This window comes from Ceratosolen solmsi, unplaced genomic scaffold (assembly GCF_000503995.2).
Source record: "Ceratosolen solmsi marchali unplaced genomic scaffold, CerSol_1.0 scaffold63, whole genome shotgun sequence".
Classification (NCBI taxonomy): domain Eukaryota; kingdom Metazoa; phylum Arthropoda; class Insecta; order Hymenoptera; family Agaonidae; genus Ceratosolen; species Ceratosolen solmsi.
The window spans coordinates 394,244-421,868 of NW_011948437.1; the positions used below are offsets into that span (position 1 = coordinate 394,244).

General features: G+C 28.0%; 1 protein-coding gene across 1 annotated transcript in view; it reads left to right on the forward strand.

Moving 5' to 3' along the window:
• The window catches only part of jbug (filamin-type immunoglobulin domains fbug), a 46,158-nt gene that overhangs the window by 1,515 nt on the left and 17,018 nt on the right, over positions 1–27,625 (forward strand). Inside the window, exons 2-14 of the mRNA XM_011503288.1 lie at positions 3,693–3,817; positions 5,593–5,723; positions 6,504–6,717; positions 6,861–6,978; positions 8,207–8,394; positions 8,612–8,767; positions 9,176–9,317; positions 9,602–10,624; positions 11,111–11,722; positions 12,043–12,178; positions 13,123–13,202; positions 13,727–13,894; positions 24,905–25,051. Of these exons, the coding sequence (XP_011501590.1) occupies positions 3,693–3,817; positions 5,593–5,723; positions 6,504–6,717; positions 6,861–6,978; positions 8,207–8,394; positions 8,612–8,767; positions 9,176–9,317; positions 9,602–10,624; positions 11,111–11,722; positions 12,043–12,178; positions 13,123–13,202; positions 13,727–13,894; positions 24,905–25,051 (3,240 nt within the window). The remainder of the gene's footprint in view (positions 1–3,692; positions 3,818–5,592; positions 5,724–6,503; positions 6,718–6,860; positions 6,979–8,206; positions 8,395–8,611; positions 8,768–9,175; positions 9,318–9,601; positions 10,625–11,110; positions 11,723–12,042; positions 12,179–13,122; positions 13,203–13,726; positions 13,895–24,904; positions 25,052–27,625) is intronic.

Genomic DNA, 27,625 nt, shown 5'->3' on the forward strand with positions numbered 1-27,625 from the left:
ACACTAACGATGACACTTTAAAGATTTAACGACAAAATTACTATAAAATTATAGTTTTTATTATGTTGATTAAAAATTATTATTTAGTTAAAAACAGATTTTGCAAATAGAATAATAATGTTGAAGTACGTGGTAAATTAAATTATAAAAGTATATATAAATGTCTATATTTTATTGATATAAAATTTGTAAATTTCTTCTAAATGTCATAACTATTAATAATTTAATTTAATTTTTTTTTTTTTTTTTTTTTTTTTAATGAAAGTTTTATTCATTTGCATTTCAGATATTAATATTTACTAAATATAAATGAAAAAGTAGAAAATTGAATAGATAATTATATACGAAACGTCAAAGACTAGTGTTAATTTATTTAAGTCAATCCAACAAAAAATACTTTTCATGTGCACACTTACATTTTTTTAATGATTTATGCATATTTGCTTTAAGCGTCTACCCACTTAATAATCCTTTTCATTTTTCGTTTTCTACCATAATTATACAAATTTTTCTTATCAATTATATCCACATAATATTATTTTGCGAAATACTTTGTAATACCTTTCTTTTACTTTCTTGAGATTATGTTCTTTCTAGTTATACAAATATGTTTTTTCTTTTCTTTATACGTCTTAACTCGTCTATTAAACTAACAATTGTGATTAAGAAATTTGTTAATCAAGAAGAAACACACATTGTCTTTATTGTGTTATTTAAAACTATTTCATTATTAGTTTATCCGAACTGTTTATATAGCGTTCATTCGTTAAAATACAATTTCAACTTTCTTTTATTTTTGGTTTTATTAAAATGTAATATTTTATTACAATTTTTGTATTTTACCAAACATAAATTATAAATAATTATTATAACGAACGAAGCAAATTAATCTTTAATTTTTTATATATTAAATCTATATATATATATATATATAGTGATTTAAATTATCATTAGATTTTTTTGAACGTGCTACCATATACAAATTTTTTATTAAACCATAAAATGTTTTAATCTCTCTTATCAATTAATATATGCTTTAAAAAACTTATTAAATGCTATAATATGTCTCTATTCTTTTATCAAACGATTTTTCTTATGTTTTCTATTATTGTTATAATACAGTGATCTATTGTGTTCAAGTACGTATATATTCACAGTTAATTGTATGCGAATTACCACGTTTTATTAATTTATTAGTATGCACAGTTATTTTTGTTATCGTATATTCAATAATAAAGAGTTCATTTCTTTTAAAACAAATATTCTCTAACGCGTATTTATCAATTTTATTCAATAGATTTATTAAATCCATTTGTAATATATCTATTTAACGGTAGTTTAGTATTTAAAATTATATTTTGCAAATTCATTAATTAGAGATCTCTCCTAAAAACGTATTCATCTACTAATATAGACTTTGATTTTCTTCAACAGATGGGAACGGCCTTTTTTTAATTCGCATTAATATACTTCAACCATGAATGTTTACACACGAATACAATGCTATTAATTATTTTTTATCTGATTCAACTAATTACAAAGTGTATCAACATCTTTTCAATTTAACACAGAATTCTATTAATCTGTTATACTTTTTAACGTCGAATTTATATTTATTTAATTTTACTGTTATAATTGTACTGTTATAAATATAAATATATAATTTTACTGTTACAAAAAATGTGGTTTTAAAATTTATATTGTTATACAGTTTGCTTAACATTTCCAACAACAAATACAATTTAAGCATTTAAAATATAAAATTTTACAGTTCCATAAACACTGATATAGTGTAAAACATAGTTTTTAAAGCTTGAAGTTTGTACACCATAAACAAAGTCATTTCTTTACTAATTGACTATTCGAAAATGTTGATTTTGCAAGAGCTTACTAATGTAGTCATTAGATATAAATAATAACTAATGTAGCCATTAGATATAAATAATAACTAATGTGAGTAATAATATGATTTGTGGATTTCCAAATAATGTTAACTTTCTTTTTCATTACAAAAACATATAATTAGTTTGAGCGATTGCGATTGAAAATCAGTTAGGTAAAATCAATTTTTCGCGTCATTTTATTTCAATATAGTAAATTTCATATCATCATGATATTACATAAGTTCGTCTATTATAAAATAATTCAAAATATATATGTAATATAAAATAGTCAAAAACTAATTTTAAATTTAATTTTTAATTTAAACTTGGAAGATTTTTATTAAGTTAAAATTACCATGTTTATAAAAACTTTTAAAAAATCTTATATTGATAACGCAAATATTTATAATCGCATTGTAGATTTAATTACACTAAGGGAATTTCCACGTATTTCCAAAAATCATTATTTAGCCAATAAATTCAAATTATTAAAATTCATCATATTCCTAACAAAATTATTATAAATTTAAATCAATTGTTCATTAACGACCTATAATCATAACTCAAATATATTGATTTAATTACAATCGTTAAATTATTCTATAAAATAAAGATTCTTTGAGTAATATAAGACATAAAATGTAGAAGAAAAAAAATTATTGTACGGTTTGCTCTTAACAAATTCTCCTAATATTCCGAATGCTTTTATAAGAGTATGTGTAACTCGAATAACAAATGTTTTTTCTTTATGTAAAGTTTATCTTACTTCTAATGCGAAAAAATTAAGGAACTTACTTCCTTGTCTCATAAACTCTGTACTATATACTTACAATAAGTATAATAATAACGGAAAAATAATAATTTCTATCTAAAATAATATATTGTTCGTCATGTACGTTACATTAACATTAACACGAACTCTGCAATTGTTAAATTTTTTAGACAAATTAATGACACAGTAATAAATATGAATCTAGAAAAACGCAATATTATAAAGAAAGAAACGAAGAAAAAAATTGTCAGACTAAATTTCTAAAATAAAATAATACAGCGTATTTTCTATGATTTTATTTGTAATTATTTTTATTTCAAACAACGACAAAGTATCGAATAAGCCTAAATAAATATGCGCTTTAACACATAGTCACATGTTTTTTAAATGAATATTCAACTCAAACATATAATTATTCATTATGTTTAAAATTCCATTTTTACAATTATATATAATTTGATATATTGATATTAATGTATATTATTTTAATATATTATTCACAATTATATTTAACGTTTCTTTCAAGAAACATACAACCTTTTGTGAACATGTGTATGTTAAGAGGTCAAGGCGCCAGAGTAATGACTTTAAATATTCTTATATAATTAAAACTATTCTTGTAATTTTTAAATCTTACATACATTACGAAAATAACTTAATTTTCCTTCATATGTCATATGAACATGTGAAATGAATTTTAACAAATTTTGTTAACATTTTATTAATAAGTATCATTTCATAAATTCCATTTGCCATAATATTATATTATAATAACTCGAGTTGCATAGAATAATACATAGATCATGTGAACATTTAAAATTAAAAATGTAATTTTAACTTAAAAAGAAAATAGATAATTAAAAATGCATTCTACTTGTAGAGTATTTAATGATAGACCATACGCCTAAAGCCGCTGAAGTTTCATTCTTTTTTTAAGCATCACATAAATATCAATATAAATACAAAATGGTTTTTATTTAGGTTTTCAGAAACACTGAGTAAATAACTAAATGCAACTATTCTTTTCACATTTGAAGGTAATGTCGACATCGTTAACGGTAACCTCAAGCTGATCCTTGGTTTAATATGGTCGCTCATTGTCAGATACCAAATAGGCAAATCCAAATTCCCACCGAGGAAACTCATGCTTTCCTGGCTCAAGGTTAGTACACTAAACAAAATAAGAATGTAATTCGTTGCTAATTACGAGTTTTATTCTTACTGTTGTTTGCTCTTCTATTGTATGAATTAAATTTAACGAAACCTATTATTATATATACATATATATATATATATATATATATAGATGTTAATTGTTTCTTTCTTAAGAATTTTCACTATGCTCTCGACTTCATTAAAAGCATAGATTATTTTTTACTATTTTAATACTCGCCTTAGTAATAATGCGAAATGTGCATCAATTTTATTAGTTAATTCGAAAATTTGTTACATATTTGTATAATCATATATTAAAATAGCTATTATTTTATTCAAGATTAAAACACAAATTCTTTAGTTATTCGACAAATTATTTTTGTATAATTGTAATGTATTGAAATTAAAATATACATTTATTATAATAATAAACTACTTAATAACAGATATATCAATATAAATAATTAATTATCTAATAATGATTCATATAATATCTAGAAATTTTCTTACATACGAATTATAATTCGAAAAGTGTATAAATATTAAATAGATTTTCAAAAATATGCTTTGGAATAAATTACATTACTCAAGCTTTTTACTTTATTTCTTAAACACATATTGCTTATATACATATTCGAGTTCAAATGTGACTTCATTTTTATATATTTATGTTGAGATTTAAAACATTTTAACCATTGGACGTTGAATTAAAATTATATTCTCATAATATTTTGAAACATTAATCAATTGGTAATTCGAATACGAATTTATAAGTATAAGAGGAAAAAAAATGTCTTGTCAAATCGGCAATTTATGTTTTCACGACCAAAAACAAATTCACATCTAAATGTTAAAATTACTACTGTACAAATTATATTTTCTTAAGATAGGCTAAAAAATTTTTATTTTATTATTACATCTTAAAAGCACTATATAAAAAATAATAGTAAACTAAAGTAGAGGAAATAGCAAGCAAACGTTTCCCTATAATCAAAATCTAAAGTTTGTTTAATAACGAGAGTAATTGTAATGAAATTGATATTATTAATTTAAATGCTTAATTACTGAAATAATTTAAAAATAGATTAGATAATTTATTAAATAAAATTTTTATGTAATATTGTATTTTATTTAATTTTAGAAATTAAATTGACGCGAAATTAAAACGTTACGTTTACTTGATTTTTTAAATTACTAAAATATGTAAAGATTGAAGAAATACGATTATTAAAAGATCAATAAAGTCTGGTGGATTTTATTATTGAATAATTTAATGAAAGTGAATTAACGATTCTAGTGAACGAATACTCATGTATAAGGATTTTTTATACATGCATATATTTACAACCGAATCTATTATAATGTAGAACAATAATTCCCCACGTATTTCCAAATTGAAATCCAAATTTTTTCCACACGTTTTTGAATTCTTTAATATATTCATTGTAATACGTCATTAGCATAATTTGCAATGAACGCCATAAAAAGTTCGTAAATTTAGATTTAAAAAAAAAATCACATTTCTTTAAGCTATTATTATTATGAATTGATCAATTATTGCATTATGAATTATTTACATTCATTTTTTCGTAATATATTTTTCGCTGTAACATATGTATTTGATAAAATAAATCTTTCAATTTTTCTCGATAGGCCATTTAAGAAATTAATGTCCTTCTTGTTTTACAATTACTTATCTCTAGTTAATTAAAATATTATTTTTATTTATCTATAGACGGGCGTATAATATTATAATTTTAACTTAATATCATTTATTTTTAGGCTGTCCTACCAGAGTGCAGAGTAAATAACTTTACAACCGATTGGAATTCCGGAGTATATCTAAGCGCACTCCTGAATTATTGTAAACCTGGACTCTTCCCGCATTGGCGTCAACTCGATCCTACTGACAAGTACAACATTCTTTACTACATAAATGAAATATTTTATAGATTTTTTGCAATAAGAAAAATTGTAAAATCCCAATGAAAATATAGTTTTTTGTTTATTATATACTATATGAGTTTCGCGTATAATGGTAGTTTCGAATAATCACTCGTACAATAAGTTGTATACGGCGGAGGTTTCATGCCCATGTCTATACACATGTGGCGCAATAATACTGTCTTTGTCGTTGATGTCGACATGTCGACAGTCCGGATATGAGTTAGGAATCGATTCTCTTATTTAGCCAAAGATTCATGGCATAAATTATTTTCAAAATTTTATAAAAACGGTATAAAGCTTTTATAAATAAAAGACGATTGTAATAAGCCTACTTAATTAGTTTTTACAAGAAGAGTGAATGAAAAGAAAAGTTAATAGAAAATTGTTTGTAACTTAATATTTCAGTTTCAATTCATATTGTATGTCATAATATTTTTATCAATTATATATTAAAATTTTTAACAAAGTTTTTTTTTTTTTTTTAACCATTTAGAGAGCACTACGTTATTAAATAATAGTATTGTTTATGCAAAATCAGAAATAATTTTGTAATGATAAACGCTAAATTTTCTAATCGTTAGATAATTAAATCTTCTTAATTAAGTTCTTATAAAATAATTTATCTTTCCACTTAGCTAATTTTGATATAATTTAAACAAACATAAATACTTAAACTATAGACAATATATTTATTCGTTAATATTCTAATTAGTATGCTAATATCGTATGTTCAATTATTTTAATAGTGTTTACAACTGCCGAAAAGCTATGGAAATATCAAAGCGAGAATTTGATATTCCAATGGTCCTTCAGCCAGAGTATCTTGCATCGGCCTATTTGGATGAATTATCTGGCATGACTTATCTATCGTATTTTATGAAGGAAGGCTCGCCAGGTTTTCATTCGACACTTAGATGGGTGAATTCTCAGCTTCCACACAGTCCAGTCAGAAATTTTACAGTGAGTATTCATTTCATGTAGAAATCGTTAGTTTATATTTAATTATTCAATAGCATTCGGCAAAGCCTTGAACAACGATTGAAAAAAAGAAAATTCATTTAGCATAATCTCAGCTACTTTTGTTATTTGTTAAAAACGTATAGACTGATTGGAACGATGGTAAAGCACTGTGCAGTCTTGTAAGGAATTTGGGTGGCCCAGCTCCATCTCATGACAAATTAGATTTAAGCTCTTCGTCGTGGGAGCACAATTTACAGCTAGGTAAGGTATTTTGCTAATTCATTTTGGTTAGAAGTTACATGTAAAAAAAAAAAAAAAAAACAACTTCATCACCTATTACGCATTACACAAATAATTACAAATTATAACTGCTTTAGGTAAAAAAAATAATCCTTCGTTATTATATAGCTGATTATATAATGTTTATCAATACGAATAAGAATTTGTCAATTCATTTATTTAAAAATCAATTTTAAACTAGAAATTAACATTACAATATTTTAAAATAGTTAAATGCAATTGGTTGATTTATTACAAGATTGAACTGAATTGGGAATGCAAGAACTCGCTAGTATTTTTCTCAATTATATCTCAATTATTTTTAAAACTCGCAGAATCAAGATTATTTCCATTTTCTTTTGCATTGCACGTTACTTGAACAGCTTCCATTTTACAATTTCCGTACTTTTCACGCACGGTGTCAAATATACTTATGGTCATTGCTATTCTCGATCGTTCTTCGATCATTCGATATCATTCATCTTATCACTGCTATGAGTTGCTCCATTGCTTTGCCCACATATGTACGCGCGATTACTCATGTAAATTGGTCATTTACTACTTTAAGAAGTTAAATTGTTATCCGCGACTCGTCAAACAATATCTCAGTGCCAACGTGTTACTTATATGTCATACTCTTTTCTTATTGTTATCGTTTTTTTTTTTTTTAAATACAATATAAAGATAAATCAATGGAACACCCTCTTGTTTAACATCATTTAATTATTCAGAAATTATTTTGTTGTAAATATTAAGATTAACCACGATACAAATTTCTTTATTTATCGATGTTATATGACTTTTATAATTTTTTTTTTCTTCTTCCTTATCGAATTGCTTCTCACAAAAGTCTGTTACAAAACCCATAACTACGACTTCGCCCATCGTGTGACGCAAAGTGCTCTTCCGTATCCGTTTGATATTAAAGAAATCATAAGTGGTCATTGCGAATGGAAGTCTTAGATAATGATAATTATCCAGTACATTGTCTACGTATTCTATAGAACAAAATAATTAAATCATAAAAATATCCTACCGCTATACTATTAAAATAATCATATAATTAAATATTTTATGGCGATATTAGCTTCCAATATTTTGTCTCTGTAAAATAGATAATTGTCAATAATAAAATTATTGTTAATGTAAAAATAAGATATTATAGAAAATAATTTGCTGAAAAATTCTGAATTTTTATTTATTCATAAAGGAATTGACGGAGGTAAGAAATTGGGCGTCGAGCCATTGCTTAAGGCAAAAGACATGGCGGATCAAAATGTAGAACATCTGGGTGTTATGGCTTATGCTGCCTATTTCCAGTGGGTCAAGCCTCGACCACAAGTGAGTGAACAGGTGTCCGTTCACATTGACAGTACTTCAGCGAGAGTTCATCAACCGGTAAGTTTTTGTTTTCGTTTTTCTTGTTTATTATTATTTTTTTTATTTTTTTTTTATCTCTGTTAATTTTGCACGCCACGCAACGTTAATAATTAACTAAAGAAAATAATTAGCATATAGCATTTAAAATTTTATTAAAATTTATTATTTCGTTATCTCGTATTTCGTTCCTAATATATAAAAGTGTATTTTTATTGTCTTAAATGCTGTTGTATAGGCCCACTTCAAATTGGAATTACTTTCCAAAGAGGTAAACACTAGAGAAATACGTGGCGAAGTAATTAGCTCGAGTGGCCGTACAGAGTGTAGACTAACGTGGAATGGCCTATTTGGAAAAGGAACTTTCGTCCCTACTGAAGTTGGAATGCACAAGGTACTCTATTACAATACCATTTAACGTAATATAAATTGCTTTCACATTAAGTTTTATAGTATATTAGATTTTTATAATAAAATCGTTAATATATAAAATATACTATAACTTCACGAAAAATGCAATTTCCAGTAGAATTGCTTCTATTTTCTATTTAATCCGTTCATGTACAATTTCTTTATCCAGAAAATAATTATAAATATAAAAATAACTGTGATAACAATTATAATTGTAAATTGCATTAATACTGATTAATTAATGCCTATTCATATTGCATTGATTATTACTTTAAAGTTTAAATATCATAGCGAATTGATAATGATGTTCGTTAAAATTCGAGATCTTCGGCCAGCAAATATAACTTTATCACTCGTAATAATAGTTTGTATTATTAATTTTCTTTTAAAGTTAATGGTGTATAACGATGGTGAGCTCCTAAATGGATGCCCGTATTATTTTCGAGTACATCCTCCGCTAACCAAAATCAAATCGCCTGGCATGGATCCTTGCGCGATCGGATCTATTGTCGAGGTTCTAGTCAATAGTTATGGTAAGTACTTGTCCTGTACAAAGTTAAATATTGCAATGCTAGAAATTATTATTATCAATAATAGCCTTTAAATGCTTAAAGTGATTTTTCATTCGTTCACTACTTTTCAAGCGATTTTTTTTTTTTAATTTTTTTTTAAAATTTTTTTTATTTTTTTTTTTATTTTTTTTTTTTTTTTTTAAATTTTTTATAACAAAGAAAGACAACACTGAGCTTGCATATTCCTTAGGCTTCGATAAAAATAAAAAAATAAAGCATAAAGAGCCGTGTTTATTGGTCTGTAGGAACTAGTCAGGATGGTATTAATGTAACTGCTTGGTCACCAACGGGCCGAGCACTCAGCTGTCCAGTGCATGAGAACGAAGGGGTGCACGTAGCGACGTTCCAACCGGATGAGACCGGGGAGTGGAGCATAGCCATCACCCACAAGGGAAATCACATTCAAGGTGGTCCCTTTACGTGCTTCGTTTTCGATCCCAATGGTGTGCAGTTGCTAGACCTGGAAGGCGCTCTCCCGGGCCGGCCATTCTCATTCATCGTCGATGCCAGCAGCACCGGAGGCCTCGGTGACATCGCCATCGATATTGTCCATGACAAGCAATCGATATCTCACATACTTCAAGAGTCGGGCCACATGAAGTACCGCGCATCTTTTGTACCACGTGACCACGGCAAGTACCGCGTCTACGTGTATTTTAACGGCTCGGATGTCCGCGGCTCGCCTTTCTCATTGCGCGTTGGGACCCAGAGAGGCTCGAGGCGTTCGAGAGAGTCTTCGCAGACTAACAGCTTGGAGCGCTCGAATATCTCATCTCTTGAGCGGAGGATGAACGGGCTGAACACGACCCACGACCTATCACCCAAGTTGGCCTCGTCGCCCATCTTCAAGCCCTCGTCACCATCCTCTTACACAAGCACCTTCAGGACTTTTGATAAGCTTAATACATCGAATCAGCAGCAAATGCCGCGAACCGCGAGCAATTATCAGGTCTTATCGGGAAGAAACTCGCATAGTCCATCGGTGATGAATGAACGAAACAAGGACAACTTCTCTGGCTCTTACACCCAATTGCATTCCAGATCGCCTACCTGGCCTAGTTCCAATTTTCACGAAGAGTCGAAAGATGCGTATCGATCACCGAGCCATAGTCCCATGAACTTTGGTAATTCAGTATTGCAGAGTTCGCTTAATAATAACTCATTCAGCTCAAATTCCAAAACTAGCGAGCAAGAATACCATCATAGTTATTCAAATAGAAAAGGATCCGGAGATAATGGCATTGTAGATACTAGTAGTAATGTAAAAGGTAAAAAAAAACTCATCAATAATCCCGCATTTAATAAAAAATATTATACACATACTCTAATTTACCAATATAATTTATGAGATATTGGAAATGCGTAGTCGAGTGCGATTAATTTATGAAATTATCAATAAGCCGCCATCTTGTAATCATCTTCTAATGCTCTAATCGAGCAGCCAATCTATAAAAGCTTTAAGAATTTTTAAAGATGCACTGTACAATTACAATTAAAAGAAAACTTTTCAACGTGCAATAATTATCCTTGTGCAATTATAAATACATTTTAATAGCAATACAAAAATATCGATTACTACTCTTAATTCGCTATCGATAATTTTACTTATATTTCATTCAATTTAATAACGCAATCATTAACAGGACGAATAATAATTACGTATTAAAGTTACTTACGCTACAACTCACATACCAATAATACTCTAAAGCCATTGTAAAAGAATTTAACATAATTAATGTGATTAATTATTGTAGTTTCGTCAATGGTTGGAGGTGCTGCGAGACGCGACTCGTGGGATGCGATAGCGAAAACCAAATCACTCCTCTCTTACGGAAGCCTCGAATCTTTGGCCAATTTAGCCAATAATTCATCGATTGCGGATAAATCGACGATGACGAGCTCGAATAGCATCAACAACAGTTACCGAAACGAACTGCCGAATGTCAGTATTCAAAATTCATCGGCAAATTATTCGTCACTGAAAAAGTTTTCAAGCTCCGAGTACACTTACTCACCAAAATTAAATACCACCGACTCGTTTTCCAATTCACGAGGCATATTGAAAAATAAAGCCAATAGCCCATTAAGGCCAGATGTCGTTGATACAGTTTCATCCGTGGCAGCATCCACGATGTCTGCGATCACGACAGCAACAACGACTACGACAATGACGACAACAATGACAACCACGACGATTCAAGAAAAGCAGCAATATTTAAAAGACGAATCATCGCATTTACGTACAATGTCTAATCAAGAGACAATGGCGACCGGCAGCGCACTACAAATGTTGGCCGTGCATCGCCCGACTTGCTTTACCCTTGATTCTAGTTTAGACACTAGCAGAATTGCCGTAATTGTTACCGGTAGCGTAATATCTCGTTATTTATTTTATTTTAGTTTTATATATATATATATATATATATATATATATATATATAGATTAAATACATTGCTGATGTTTAGTTTTATTATTTTTATTAAAAAAATTCCATTAAAATCTGCATTCTTATGTACAATTATAACGCTACGTTTCTTCTTGCAATAGTGTTTATAATAAGGAATATTGTTATCATTGTTCCAATCAAATAATATTCATAACTAATCACACGTTTAATAGTACATGGAATTTGATTATTTTTTAAATGCAATATTTATTTGATATTTATTTATTTTATTATTTTAGGTCCAAATGGTAGACCCGTTCCTGTACAAAAGTCGACAATTCGAGGTCAATCGTACACTATAACCGCAGATCAAGTCGGAGAGCATACTATTCAAATACTTTATAATGGTCAGCACATCAAAGGTTCACCATTTAGGTAAATTCTTTTACGAAAAAAGGAAAAAAATTCCTAATTTAAAAGGAAAAAATGGATAGAAAATTTGAAACTTTTAAATACATTTGTGGATCGATATATTGATTGGCGTTAATAATTTAATGAATTTAGCATTTCATTAAACTGTGTTAAAACATTTTTTTAATAAATTGATATGGTTGTTTTATTTGTTATTATTATTATTATCATTATTATTATTTTTTATTTATTTTTTTTTTTTTTTTTTTATTGACACAACGATTATACAAGTTAAGATAAATTTTTAATACATTTTTTCTATTAAGAGTTCGATATTCGATACTCGCGGGATTACAGTTGCTTTAGAGCACAGGTAAACATCATGATAAATAAACAATTAAATAACTAGAAAATTTTTAAATTAAATTTAAGTATTAATTAGAGAGTTATACAGATCTTTATGATTATATTACTTAGGATAATTTATCGTAAATGCTTGACAATGAAAGCGAGGCTGTTGAATTCCGTGGATTCTTGCATATTACTTGGCCTGATATAATTTTGTATGCATTGCCTGACAATATTTTGTATGTAAGAATTTAATTTAAAGTAAAATCATTATCTAATATTTGAAAATTAACTTTCGTATAAATCAATCGATGATTTATATAAATCATGTCATTACTCTCGATAATTCAACTTGAATATTGTGAAAAGTGCTTAAAATAAATAATTTTTATTCTTCAATATCAAACCGTACGTTGTTCAATCGTGCTCATGTATATCTTTCAATAATAATAAATGTTTAAATCATTAAATTATTCTCGTTAAATATTTCGTCGTATAAGAAAGAATACACGATTATACTTTCTTTTTTTTCTTCTTTTTTTTTTTGTATATTCATTTTAATCGAAAATAATTTTAATTAAAATACAGAAATTTTATGCATAATATGTTTTATATTACAGGTCTCAAGCATACAACTCTAAAGCTATTCAAGTTGGAAATATACCTAATGGTGTCATTAATGAGCCAGTTGAATTTGAAAGTAAGCTTATAAGCTTATCAATTCAAATTTCGTTTGTAATTTTTCATTCGATATTTTATCTTAAAGAATATTATAATTACCAAGACGATGTTAATAATAATAATAATACTTTAATAACACGAGATTAAACTATTTATTATTTAAGAAATTATTTGTTTTAAAAAATTAAATAACTTGTCATAGTATTACTATTTTATAAATATTTATATATTTTGCTGTTAATATTTATAATATTGTATTAAAGTTGTCTAACATAATTTTTGTCGTATAAAAAATGTAATACTCACCATAAACTTTGTACACCTATAAGTATCGTGAGGCGGATATTTCTTATATTTAAAAATTAGAGAAAATCTTTTTACAATGCAGATCTTTAACATTAATGCATATTACGTAATACATAAAAATTAACATTTTAAGAATAAAAATTTAGCAACAAATGAACAATTTATAAAAATACTCCTTGAAATTTGTATTCGTATGTGTACAGATTACTTAGCAATTAAAAATTTACTTTTTCATAGTCGATGGTTCGAGAGCTGGTTCAGGGAACCTAGAAATTCTCGTAAACGGTGGACACGTTACTAGCTTCGTTCGAACTCTCGGAAGTCAAAGATTTTTGGCATCCTTTGTTCCCCACGAGGCTGTCACACACTTGGTTGAGATGACGTTCAATGGTGAAGCCGTGTCTGGTAAGTCATTTGTTTTCATATAAATTAAATTTACTTTTAGTTTACAGTTGCGATCAAAAGTAATTAATTTATTAATCGTCCTTTCATTTTCAAATAATATTTTTGGCAAAAATGTTTCGAATATTTAGGCATATTTGGATTTGTATATGATATACGGTGCCAATTATTCTCAATTCCTACTATTTTGAAAAATAAACATTCGATAGTTAGCTTTTTTTATACTTTTTTTACCAATAAGAAATATGTAATATGCTCTAGCATGAAAATTATTCAAACGAATAATGGCATTTTTACGTTATTTATAATAATGTCATTGTATATTTAATAATTTAAAATAATTAAAATGAAATAATTTAATATTTAAGAATTTAATAATAATAATAATAATAGTTGTAGTACTAATAATAATATTTTTAACAACACCAATAATAGCGATAATAATGACGATAATGATGACGAAAATTTTTGATTGCAAAGAAATTACGTTTGACAAGTAAAATTCATTGTTTATTAAACTAAAAACGGACGTAATAATATATATAGTTATTAAATGTATCATATATGATTAGCGAGTACATAATTGAATTAATTAGCTCAAAAGGTTGTAATATAAATTTGAATTTTTTTTTTAGAAAATTTAAATGTATTTCAATATGTTATAATTGAAATCAATAACTTCCAATGAACATTCCCAATTTAATCTTAAATATCTCGTTTACTGCTTGATTTTATGCATTATCAATATCAATATCATTATCATTATCATTATTATCATTATTATCATTATTATCATCATTATTATTATTATTATTATTATTATTATTATTATTATTATTATTATTATTATTATTAATAATAATATTATTAATATTATTATTATTATTACGAAATATATTTTATAATTTGTTAATAATATATAGCGTTAAATACTTTGAGTCTCTCGAGTTTCTCTTGGCTTTAAACTTTATGTATTGAAATATATGCGAAAATATTTATCGAGCGTAGAAACATTTAAATAAAGTTGTGGAATTGAAGAATGGCAGGAAAGCAGGTGAATGCTCTTTAAATCGCGTAGGAAAGAAGACGAGCGTTAGTCGAGTGGGTCATTGTCATGCGCAATTTCACGCACACGCACTCGTTCATTGTTCCATTGACCTGAATCCACTGCATTTAAGCCGAACGACACAGCTGACTATTTTTTATAAATTCCATAAACTTGAAAATCTTCTGATTTATATCCGGAAAATTGCATTATCAATATTCGGTGTTGCAAGCAGTTTTATTTATTCACCTAATGATTATTAAATATGTTATAAGGATCGGTGAGTAGCAACATTAAGAATGTTAATTGCAAATACAGATGCGTCTTAGTCATTCACAGGTCTTAAGCACGTAACTTTCAATTATTTATTTGCCTTTATTTAATTTTTTTTTTTTTTTTTTTTTTTTTTTTTCCTGACCTTTTAAAGCGAGTAGAGTTTTATCAAGGAGTTTTATCGAAATATGTCCCGATGTAGATTTTATAATGACTTTGGATAAAGATTTTTTACCTAACGAAAATTGAAACGTACACAATAAAATTTATACAGCATTAATACGAAAAAATGTATTCATATGAATTATCATTCTTGTTACAATTACAATTAGAATTGTTAAACAAGATAAATTATCAAAAAATCTTTTAAACATCTCGTAAATATTGAAAAACGGTATTTAAATGAAAGAAAATATCAGATAAATAAAACTTATTTTCACTGTTTCGTGAGAAATTTAGTGTCGTAATACAATTTTTTTTCAACAATTATTACATTATAATTATAAATTTTACTGCATACTATAATGTAATAGTAGATTGTGATGTTTTGACATTAAATGTGATTAGACATTAAATAATATTATAATAAAGCGTACATGGTGAGTGTATGTACTTATGTTTAAAATTTTGATCACTCGCCTTTAAATTTTTTTCTTTTACTCTTAGCGTTCCCTCTTTTTTGTCATTATATATATATATATATATATATATATATATATATACATATGGATATACTTTCCGTTCACAAAATATACTTAGATTTTTATAAATAACCAATCAGCAAGGAGATAATTTGAGTTCTAACTTTAATTATCAATAATATTCCATGCGTTTCTTGATAAAGATAGCATTACCCATAAATTCAATAACTATTATGCACCGTATTGTAGCTGTATATGCTGCCATATACTATAACGGAATTTATTTCTAGTACATTTATTATAAAATTGCTTTTCATAAGAAAATTTTATTAGTTAGAATTCCAATATTTGAACGTTAAAAATATTTAAATATTTGTAAATTTTTATTTTACCATAAATTCATTTATGCATATATTTAAATGACTTAAAATTAGTAACAATGACACGAAAGTCTTTAGAATAATTTCAGAAAAATATAATATAAATATAAATTATTGTAAAAAATAAACTATAAAAGTTTTTTTTTTGTTTGAAGAATTTCAGTAAAAATTATTCTCCAACAATCATAGCGGAAAATTGATCATTTTCAATTTGATGGTTAATGAAAATTATTCTGCTATTAACTAAAAAGTGAGAAATAATATTATTACTATTTTTACTATAGTATATTATAGTCAGTATACAAATGCATTCAGTTAAAATAAACTAAACAATATTTAACATAAATATAAATTGTCTATTATTTAAAGAGCATTTTCGTTTTATTAATAAATAATTCAATGTTATGACACAAGTAACTAAACTTTAAAATAATTTAAATTTAAGATGTTGAATTCTAATTTTTAACAAAACGTATTTGTAATTATTGTTTACAACAATAATTTCGAACATTTTATACAAGAAATGAACGTACATCATCTAATTTTGAAATGAATAAATCAATGAGCAATAATTAATTTTAATAGTCTTTGAAAATTATTGCAAACAAAACAAAGGTTATTATTTGTTTTTTAATTTAAAATCGCTTTTTATAAATTTTTTACCCTCTTGAATGCTTCGTTTTTATAAAAAGACAAAGATTTCTTTATAATAGTTCTATTTTCCCCCTGAATATTACAAATACAGTATTTTTCATTGAATAATTAAACTATTAATTAATAAGACTTGGCTGACTTTTAAAATTATTCTTTACAAAAAAATAATTACAAAATTATAATTTTATTTTATTGTATTTTATTATTGTTATTATTTTTTTTTAATGATTATAAATTCCACCTCAGACTTAAGTACTATATAACTACTTTACAAATATGACAGTAGAAAAGAATTTCACCAAATATGTAAAGCATTTGATGTGCATGAAAAAAGTATTACTCCATTACAAACTTAATTGCCATATAGAGAAACTTTCATCTGCATTAAAATAGAAATGTTGTCTCAAGCATAGACATATGTTTACATCTTATATGTACATCTATCAACTTGAAACATGTTGATTTATCGAAAAAAACATTATAACCCAACTTTCTTACCGGTTGATGGACTAGATTCGTAAAAAAATAAATTATAAAGAAAAATGACTGAATTCGATAGTTTTTAAATTATAAAAGCCTTTCATCAAACAAAATGTTATCATATATGCTGTATTTTTTTCGAATCTGCATAATATAAAATACTTTTTTTTAATATATATCTTAGTAATATAATTAAAATTTTGCATATTATTGGGATAAATATTTTGTAATTGTGACACATGAATTTTACGTTTTAAATAGATATTTCCTCGCTAATGGTCACTTTTTCATTTTCACTAAATTCCGTAACTACAGTATCTACAAACTTTTTGACATTCCTATCAATTAATATGTAAAATTGTTAAAAAAATATTTCAAAACTAGTAATACTTAAAATGAAAATAAAATATTTAAAAAGCGATGTGAAGATCATTTTATTTTAATATAATTCAATTACAGCATAACGAATAAAAATATTAAGAAATGAACAGACAAGCTAAATGAGGATATAATAGTAGAATATATGGTAAATCATGAACGTGGACAACATAGTGTTATAGATGAACCCATAAGGATAATAAATAAAATCGATTTAAAAGATTTACAAAGATACGGTATTTAATAAAAAGAAAATATTTTTAGGTATAAAGACGACAAATATTTAACTTAATTATATATACATAAATATCATTAAAATTAAATACAAAACGACAGAATTTTTACAGCAATGAAACGTATTTAGCGTACTAGGAAAAGCATTTTAGAGAAATATGTAAAAGTGGAATCGAAATGTATATAGATCTAATGAAAAATGAGGCCTTCTCCATGCAAAAAGATATAAATGTAAACGATTTATAAGAAAACGACGTAAAATATATCAAAGAAAGCGATGATAAATAAAATAATGAAACAAAAATACGCAAAATGTGTTAGTTAACGTTGTAAAATATAATAAATAAAGAATTAACTTAGAGCACACAAAAAAGTATGATTTGAATGATAATACGTGTAATAAGATATAAAATATAGAAAGAACATTAAAAAAAGATGGTGGCCTTAATAAAATAGGTGATGCGAAATATAAAATATTATATCGAAAAGAAAATTAAAATGTTAAAAAAAAAAATTAAAATATAAGAATAGAAGCTTAATTGGCGAGATATGGATATGGAAAGAAAATGAAAATAAATTTCTTTGTTTTTTCATATTAAATTTGGTATATATATCGTTAAGATTTTTAATATTTAACATATTTTTCTATATTTAGATATTCATGAAAAGTTAGAATTTTATAGAAATCTATAGCTATTTTGTAATACTATAATGATTCAAAGTCGAATTATTCAACATAAATGATATTGACAAATATTATGGATAATTGTATACGATTCAACTTCCTTGAATTTTCTGTTAAGGAAAGTGAAGCTCTTAAAGTACAGAAAATTAATATTCTGTGCAGTCGTGTATTTGTTAACTTCTTAACTAATATAACAGCAGTTTATAATTCGCCTGTTGAATATTAAATTAATTATTTATATGTGTATTTGTACGAATATTGGCAAAGGAATAAAACAGCAACGCAGTAGTCTATAAGTTCTTATCAATTTTGTAATTCTTACATCAAATGATCAATATTAAATAATTAATTCTTTATAATTGTATATATTAATTAAAACAAAATATAGACTTTTAATATAATTATTATTAAAATTACATTTTCTTTTTAAAATCTTTTTAATTTATCGATGATTTTCATAATATATATATATATATTGAATCTGATTATTTTATATTACAATTCGGTGATTTCAATGCGCGAATAGAGTTACAAAGATGGACATGAAACATGTATGTCTGAAGTACTAAAATGCTTTAGGCGTAAAATTTTGATAGGTAAATGATATCATTCGTATTACTTAATCTTACAAAACGATAAATACAATTTGAACATATAAGATATAATATTACTGCCTGTAAATAATATTCATAGTTTGTATTGTCTGTAGAATCGATACATTTTTAAATATTTTTATTTTATAAAAAATTAATGATAACGTGTTCATTTATATATTGTTATACGATATTATGTTAAGATAATTTAAAGTCAAACAATAGTTTAAAATACAATTAGTATTAAAATACACATGTATGTGTTTTTATTATTTTTTTTTAATATTAAAGTAAAAAGTAATATATTTGTATAAAATAGAACTTGAACGTTATTTTGCAAAGAATTATTTTATATCCAATATATAGTTTTGTAATATTGAAACTTTTTTTTTTACATGTTTATTAAACAACGTGCACTAAACGAAGCACGATTAATCAAATATCAATCGTTATTTGCCGTATCTTCTATGACTATTTTCATTATCTTATAACCATATAGCTGTAATTGTACAAAAAGTACACTTAAGTTTACATAAGAATGTTAGTACCCATAAAATTAATGAAGCACATGGAAATATGGAATGGTTATATTAAATGCAATTAAAATTTTACCAAATCCATAGAGTTACAATTATTAAAAAAAAAATAAAAATACGTTATAACTGAATTTTTTACAGTAAAATTCTCTTTATAAACAATTTATTATATTTATATTTATTGAATAAAACCCTGAATCGATCATTTTTATTGTAGAATTTTAACATTTTTAAATTAACGTGACTGAGCCCAATAAATATTATAAAATACTATTATGTTTAAGAATTATATAGATATAAAAACACGAATAAATTTTCAAAATACTAAGAAAATCTACTTTTAAATATATTAAAATTTAGTTTAGAAATAATATTAAAGAATAATTTAAAAAGTTTCCCTTGAATATAAATAAAAATCAAATGTCTAAAATGCTAAATTGTATCTTTGTTTTAATAATTATGAAGAACGTCATTTTAAAAAATTCAATTTATGAAATTATTAGTAATATTCAAATTATCATATAAAGTCATTAAAATTAAATTTCAAATCAAGGAAATGTTTTTTATTCTAATTTATTCAACCGTGTCCGAGACAATTCCTATCCTTTATTTATTTTATTCAAAATTCGTTGTAACACTGTCGCTATTTTTATCATTTATTGCTTATTATAAACAATCATCAATATTATAGATATTAAATAATTGTTAAAATTTAAATGTAAATGTAATTTATCCTTGAGTATTTATCGAAACTGAAAATATTACGATCATCTTATCCATAAAATCAAAGTTACCATGTTCACAACAAAATTAGTGACAACAAAATTGAAGAATACTCGAAAAGAGTGAGAATTCCGAAGTGAAAAAACATATATAAGTAGCAAGAAGATAGAGAGAGAGAGAGAGAGAGAGAGAGAGAGAACAGCTTCGATACACGTCTTAAGAGCCGTTATACCTGGGGAATGCAGTAGCAATCGCGCCACTCACTTAAGTTTTATTCTCCTCTACTTCCTGGATTTCTCGCTTTCGATTATACTTTACTCGCAAATATTTTTCATCCTCCCACATGCCTCGACTTTATTGTTCTTATCATTATCTTCCCCTACATCTAGTATTGTTCCACTTTCCTGATCCGCCATTATTATGTTTACAAACGAGCGTACGTAATATATAAATAAATAAATATATATATATATATATGTGTGTGCGCGCGCGCGTGTGTGTGTGTATGCCCCAATAACGTTTCTATTAGTCTCAATATTCACTTGAATTTCACTAAAAATTCATTTTTTTTCATCCTTAAAAAATGTTGTTGTAATTTTATCAAGTACTAGGTGTAATTCATTTGAATTTAAACTCAATTTTATCAACATTACTCTAAATAGATCGACGTTATTTTATATAAAGTTAAATATCCAATTCAAGCAAATCAAATTATCGTCTGATTTAACTTCATTATAATTGTACTTTATTAATCTAATTTCTATAAAAATATAATAATAGTTCACGAATATATTTGACTTTATATTCTTCCTACATCTAAAGATACGAAATTTTAAGGAAAATAATATTTCACGTAAGGATAATAATTTTAATAAGTTATATAACTGTAGGGGAATTGTAATTTATAAAAATTTGATATTTTGTATTAGATGAACGAATGTTTCATCATGTTTACGTAAAGATAATTTTAAAGACAAATTTTCAACTTTAAACGTAATGGTAATTCAATGAAAATAATTATTTGGATATTATGATCTGATTATTTAGACATTCATTTTTAACTACACTTTTTTCTAAGCATTTTTGCTCAACATATTGCGATATCATATTTGCTGATTAAAAAAACATTTCCATATTATAATTATTATTGCCTTCAATCATCTGTGTTATTTGAGTTATATAATATTACTAACTACAATACATTATATGAACCGTATAAAGTATAGTTTGCAAACAAAAATGGTTTTGTACGAATATTAGTTTAATTATTAGTTTAATTTTTTTCTGTTTCATTATCATTATGGCATTTTTCATTTATGATTTCGGACGCGTCTTATTACACACTCCGATTAAACAATAATCACTCAATAATTCACGTGGGCAGTGATCTAATAATAAGCCGTGAGCATAGGGTTACCTTAAAAAGTCGACGACCCCCACCTGAGTTCACGTATATTAATTAAATGTTGTGCGCACACACGGAGTGTCGCACATATGCGCATACAAACGTATCGTGAGACAGAGACACAGATATATATATATATATATATATATATATATATATATATAGAGAGAGAGAGAGAGAGAGAGAGAGAGAGAGAGAGGAGATGGAGTGAGGCGGTCGTACGGTACGGGATTTGGGGCGGGGCGGGGGTTGGGGGGGGGGGGGTGTCGGGAGCAAGAAACTTGGCCGCGAATGGAGAGCTGGATGCCGAAAGGGGAAATGCTCGATTTGAGAGCCACTGGCATAGATGCGGGGCCGCCGCACGGGAATACAATGGGAAAGCAGAACCGTCGTGAATGTGCGTCGACGCCCCCGTCTGGCCGAATATTTCTCTGCCGCATTATCCGACCTTCTGCATCTACGTCAACAGGATCGCGGCAATTTTTATCCGAAAATCGAACCTTTCCCTCGAGTCCGCAATCTCTGATCGAGAAGCTTCTTCGCGCCTGGGATATATAACGAGCACCTATTATTACCCTACTAACACGCTTTCACTAATAACCGAGACATTTTATCATCCTCTCGGCCGTAAGTGTACAAAGCTCGTGATGTGACATTCCGCGCATCCGTATATCACTGAGATTCCACGGAATCTCATCGCGAACCTTTCTTTAATTCAACTCAAATTTCTCTTTAAGCTAGAAAAAAAGCTCGCCACGTTAATTTCCATCGATTCCTTATCTTTTTTCTTTACTTTTCTCTTTTTACCCACTATTCTAACATTTATAATTCTCTATTGGCTTATCGAGTGCTTGTAAGTGCTGATTTTTTGCAATGCTCGATCCGATGTTTCTAAAAAAAAATAAGTAGCTTAGGCGACTGTGAGTTTTGCAATGTAACTTTAAACAACTCGTCGACTCAGCATTGCGCTCAGAAAATTCCGTTTAACTATAACGACTATTGAAAATAATTAATGATACGCCGAACGATCCACTACACTCTCAATTAATACGATCTCAATTTATATGTCACGTTACTTAATGGTGACACGTACAAATGCAAGAAATAAACGAAAATATTACCGGCCAGTTCCCCGCGAATCTCATACAACACCACGTGTGTATGTATAATCTGATAATCAGTGTTCGCCAGAGCGTTTAAATAGCGTAGCACATATTTAAGGCATGAATCTATCTTCGAAGGAAGATTCTCGACCGCGCTCTCATTCAATCCCCCCCCCCCATCTCTCTCTCGTTCTCTCTTCCCTCTCTCTCTCGCTCTCTCTCTCTCTCTCTAAGATGGGTCCGCGATTAAAAGGCCGCGGGCGACGAACGTGAGGCCCCCTTACATTGCGTACGGCCCTAGCCAGCATCTCGGGGGCCCAGAACGACGGTGGCGTCCTCTGGGTCTCACTGCTGGCTGGCACTCGACGGTCAGTATCCGCCAGTCTTCGCGACACGTCGCCGCGAGCCTCGAAGGAAGTCGCGGTCGAGTCCCCTTGGAGGTGCCGACGTGTGTGTCCTACTCTTATCCCCCCAACGATCTCTCTCTCTCTCTCTCTCTCTCTCTCTCTCTCTCTCGTTCTCTCTCGTTCTCTCTTCCCTCTCTCTCTCGTTCTCTCTCTATCTAACTATTTATCTGTCAACATCCTCGCGTCGCTTTAATCCTCCGGTATTATGGGCAAATACTCCTACCGACGACGCTATACGACGCCAGACTTCGGGAATGTGAACAACCGTGGCCGCCGCGCCCATACCTCCACGATTTTCCTCTAGTATCGCCGGTTGAATCGTCCGTGCCCGTCCGTCTGCCCTCCCCGCCCCCTGCCTTCTAATCTTACTACGCGCCACCCCCCGCGAGACGGTATCCGCGTATACCTGCGATTTCCGAAACCTTCCAGGATCTGTTGTAACAGCGGCTGATCCGAGCAGGTAAAGCAGCTTGGCAGTTTCCAGATTGTGGACGTAAATACGAGTGTTGTTCGCCTCCAGTGACCGCTTTCAGTGTCCCGTTACCTCTCGATACTTATATGTCGAGGGGTGATACAGACTGTTATCGAACACGTACATGAAAAATCGATGCGCGCGCACTGGCCCGTAAATAGGTTGTCGATTGTACTTTGCTTTTGTTATTCATTCATTTATGTTTTATATTTTCTTTCAAATAAAAACAATTAAAAATTTTATTAAATTCAGTCAGTGCTCTCGCGCGAGTGTTTCCATCGCAGACTTAACCGAGATGGAGTTTTGAAATTTTAATCGTAGTGATTGAACGAGTGGTTGATCCGCAATAACTGCACATCTAAAAGAATCAATTACACTAATAAATACCCTTATCATCTATTATATGATCGCTCCTTTAGAATGTCTCGCGCTATCGCAATAAGATCCAAATCCATTTGTTGCACACTATGGAAATCCTGCACCACAGGTCAGGAAATTAAGAAATCGGATGTTGCGATTCTTAAGGAGCCTCGAGACTCACCTGTAACACCTGTATCCGTAGACTTGGTTGTGGCAAACAAATCGTGATCAGTGCCTTGCTGGCGAAGCGAAATTATCAGCTTTCTCGCACAGTAATTCGATTGGATTCGTGATTCCTTTCCTTGAATGTGCATACGTAATTTCGTATAAGCGACTCATAATTTGGATAGCAATTGCGTAACCCAACGAGCTAGACCAAGTGTTTTTCGTTTCATATTATCAGTTTACGTCTGTCTTTTAAAGCATCAGATTCTTGGTAAACGGGCTAAAAATAAATAAAAAAAAAAAAAAACTAAAAGAAAAAATTTCATCGAAAAAAAAAAAAAAAGAAAGAAAAAGGAAAAAAAAAAACAAACAAAAAAATTAACAAGGATAAAACGTAGCGCGCATAGCTTTGAAATGATGAGACTTGGTGGGAATTTTGATTTATTAAAAGTGATGAACAATGTGTTTGTACGTTGCAGGATCACCTTGGAAGGTGGGCATAATGCCGAGCCCCAAGATGTCGGTCGTCGGGGACTCGGTGAGACTCGTCCCAGCCGGCAGTCCAGCCGTGTTCGAACTCTCAGCCCTCGGCTTCAGCAGCAACGAAATCCAAGTGCAAATATTGAGTAAGTAGTGAGAGCTACAATGTCCATTGATTCGCGAGTTTGTTTTCCAAACACGAGCCTCGGTTTTATAAAACGAATTTCAAGCTCGAGACTCGGTGAATGAGTTAAAATGAGTGAAAACTATTGCTCAGGCAGAGGAGAATGGACCTTTAGCGCATTGCCTATCTTACGTAGGGAGCATTGAATTAATCTTCCTTGTAGCTAAGTAAGTCGCTAACATTTCATTTTTAGAAACTGTGAGAAAAATATGCATAAAAAGATGACGTGCCCATTATGCGCGTACAATGATATGTGACGAAGAGTATCCTCGTTTCTCCGCAAGAATGCGGCATGTAATATCAATGCGTTATACTTCATTCTTGAGGCTTCTGTAATATATTTTGACTTCTCTTAAAACTCGAATACGAATTGCGAAATCCGCCGTTTACATGTCCATTTTAAAATACCATGGTTTGGCGATAAAAAATATTCCTTAGAAATTTGCCGTGGAATCGTTTCGTTTTATTATCTACAATTTCATTACCATTAGTATCTTCTTATTACTATATTTCTTATTATTATAGCGAGATTAAAAAAAAAAAAAAAAAAAAAAAAAAAAACAAAAAAACAAAAACCAGAAAGTCAGATAAAATATAATTTTGAATAAGGTATGCTTTTTAAAAAGTTATCGATATGAAAAATCAAATCACATTCTCAGATTATTTTCCTTCGTATCAGCGACAAGTTTTGAACTTTTGATATTTCTGTACAGGTACAAAGGGGCAATAAGTTTTCGCTGCGCTTTTATCTATAATTAAAAAAAAAAACATATCACATTTAAATTCATTAACACATGAAATCAATTCTTTTCTAAATTAACTGAATTTTAATATTTCATATGATAAAGTAGTGAGTAAATCATTGATTCGTCGACGCACACTCATCGTTATATTATATTTTCAATTTTGATTTTCAACGGTTGATTCGCTTCATATTACGTTGTAATTTGCACAAATCTCAAAATAAAATCGATCCACCAGAGAATAATATCAATGCACATGTATCTGCATCAGTTTACTTATTTATTAATTTGTTTATTATTAAATATCAATTAATTCTAGTGAGCAAGGGCATTAGATTATAATGAAAGCAAGTAACCCAGTTTGCAGCGTTATTAAATGATTAAATTCTGCAAGCCAATAATAATACAGTAATGTTATAAGAAAGTACAATAGTAGTTTTATCCATTCTGATAAAACATTAATGAATAAGCTAACGTAATTGCTTTCATATACATTTCCATTTATTGTTAATACATTTATTGATAAATCTATTGTTAATGATTGCAAATAAACGTCAAACCGATGATGCAGAGTTATTTAATTAATATGCGCGAGTGTTGAAAAATATCGAGTGGAACTACTTGTTTTTGAAAGTAATTATAATTATTAATAGGATAGATGTAAGTATGCATAAGAAATTAAATAATAATGAAAGATAATGATATGTTCGTAAGTTTAAAATTCAATTGTGATACCATTCTTTCGAAATTCTATTCCAAACTACTGAAAGTAAATCTATTTTTAATAAAATTTATACGCCCATACATACATACATTGAATATTAATGATATTCTATCTATTATGTATGATATATGTATTAACGCTTCCATTCAATTATTTAATGAATATTTCAAATTCTTCAATTAGTAAGATTTTATTGAAAACGATAGCATGAGCACAATACAAGTATATTAATAAACTTAATTCCACGAGACATAATGTAGGTAGAAAACTAATTATGGCAAATGTGATATTTAGAATAAATCTAATCAATTATAAATCACTTAAGTCTATATGTGTATATTTAAGAATGAGGTATAATATCAAGGATAACGTTTAAGAAAAATATATTACAATCATCTGCATAATATACAACAATTTCATTTCATTAAATTAATTGTATAATATTTTCACGAGTATCTAAAGTTTGTAAAAAAAATAGCTTAATATTGATCAATTAAAAGTTAGTAATTACTATTATTATACGACAAAAATTTAATTAAGATCCCATTATAAGTATTTGCTAAATTAAAGTAAATTATAAAATTTTAGTTACAATAATATAGTATTATTACGGATTATAGTAAAAATTTCTCATTACATATTTCTAAAAGCTATTACTTTATTCTATTACTTCGGAGATAAGTAAATTGAACTAAATTAAATAAATAGTATAAATTAAATAAATAACTAATTGGCAAAATTTTTTTGAAAATTTATCAAAAAGATTATAATAAGAGAATGAGAAAATTTTGGCGGAAAACGTTTTTAATTCATTATTAGTGTTACTGTTAATATTAAAAAATTTCAATTGTCTGTGACGAATCGGTTAGTTCATTGTAAGGTATGATAACTCTTATAAAAGATAAAAATATTTACCGAATAGTCACTCTATTCGTCATTCTTGATATCGATTGCAATTCGTCTTCCCCCAGTTATATTAAGTGCCGTTAATTTTCTGTCACGTGTAAGCAATAATTAGCATAATTAGTACTATAAACTGAAGCTATTATTAGGTAAAGTGTAATAATAA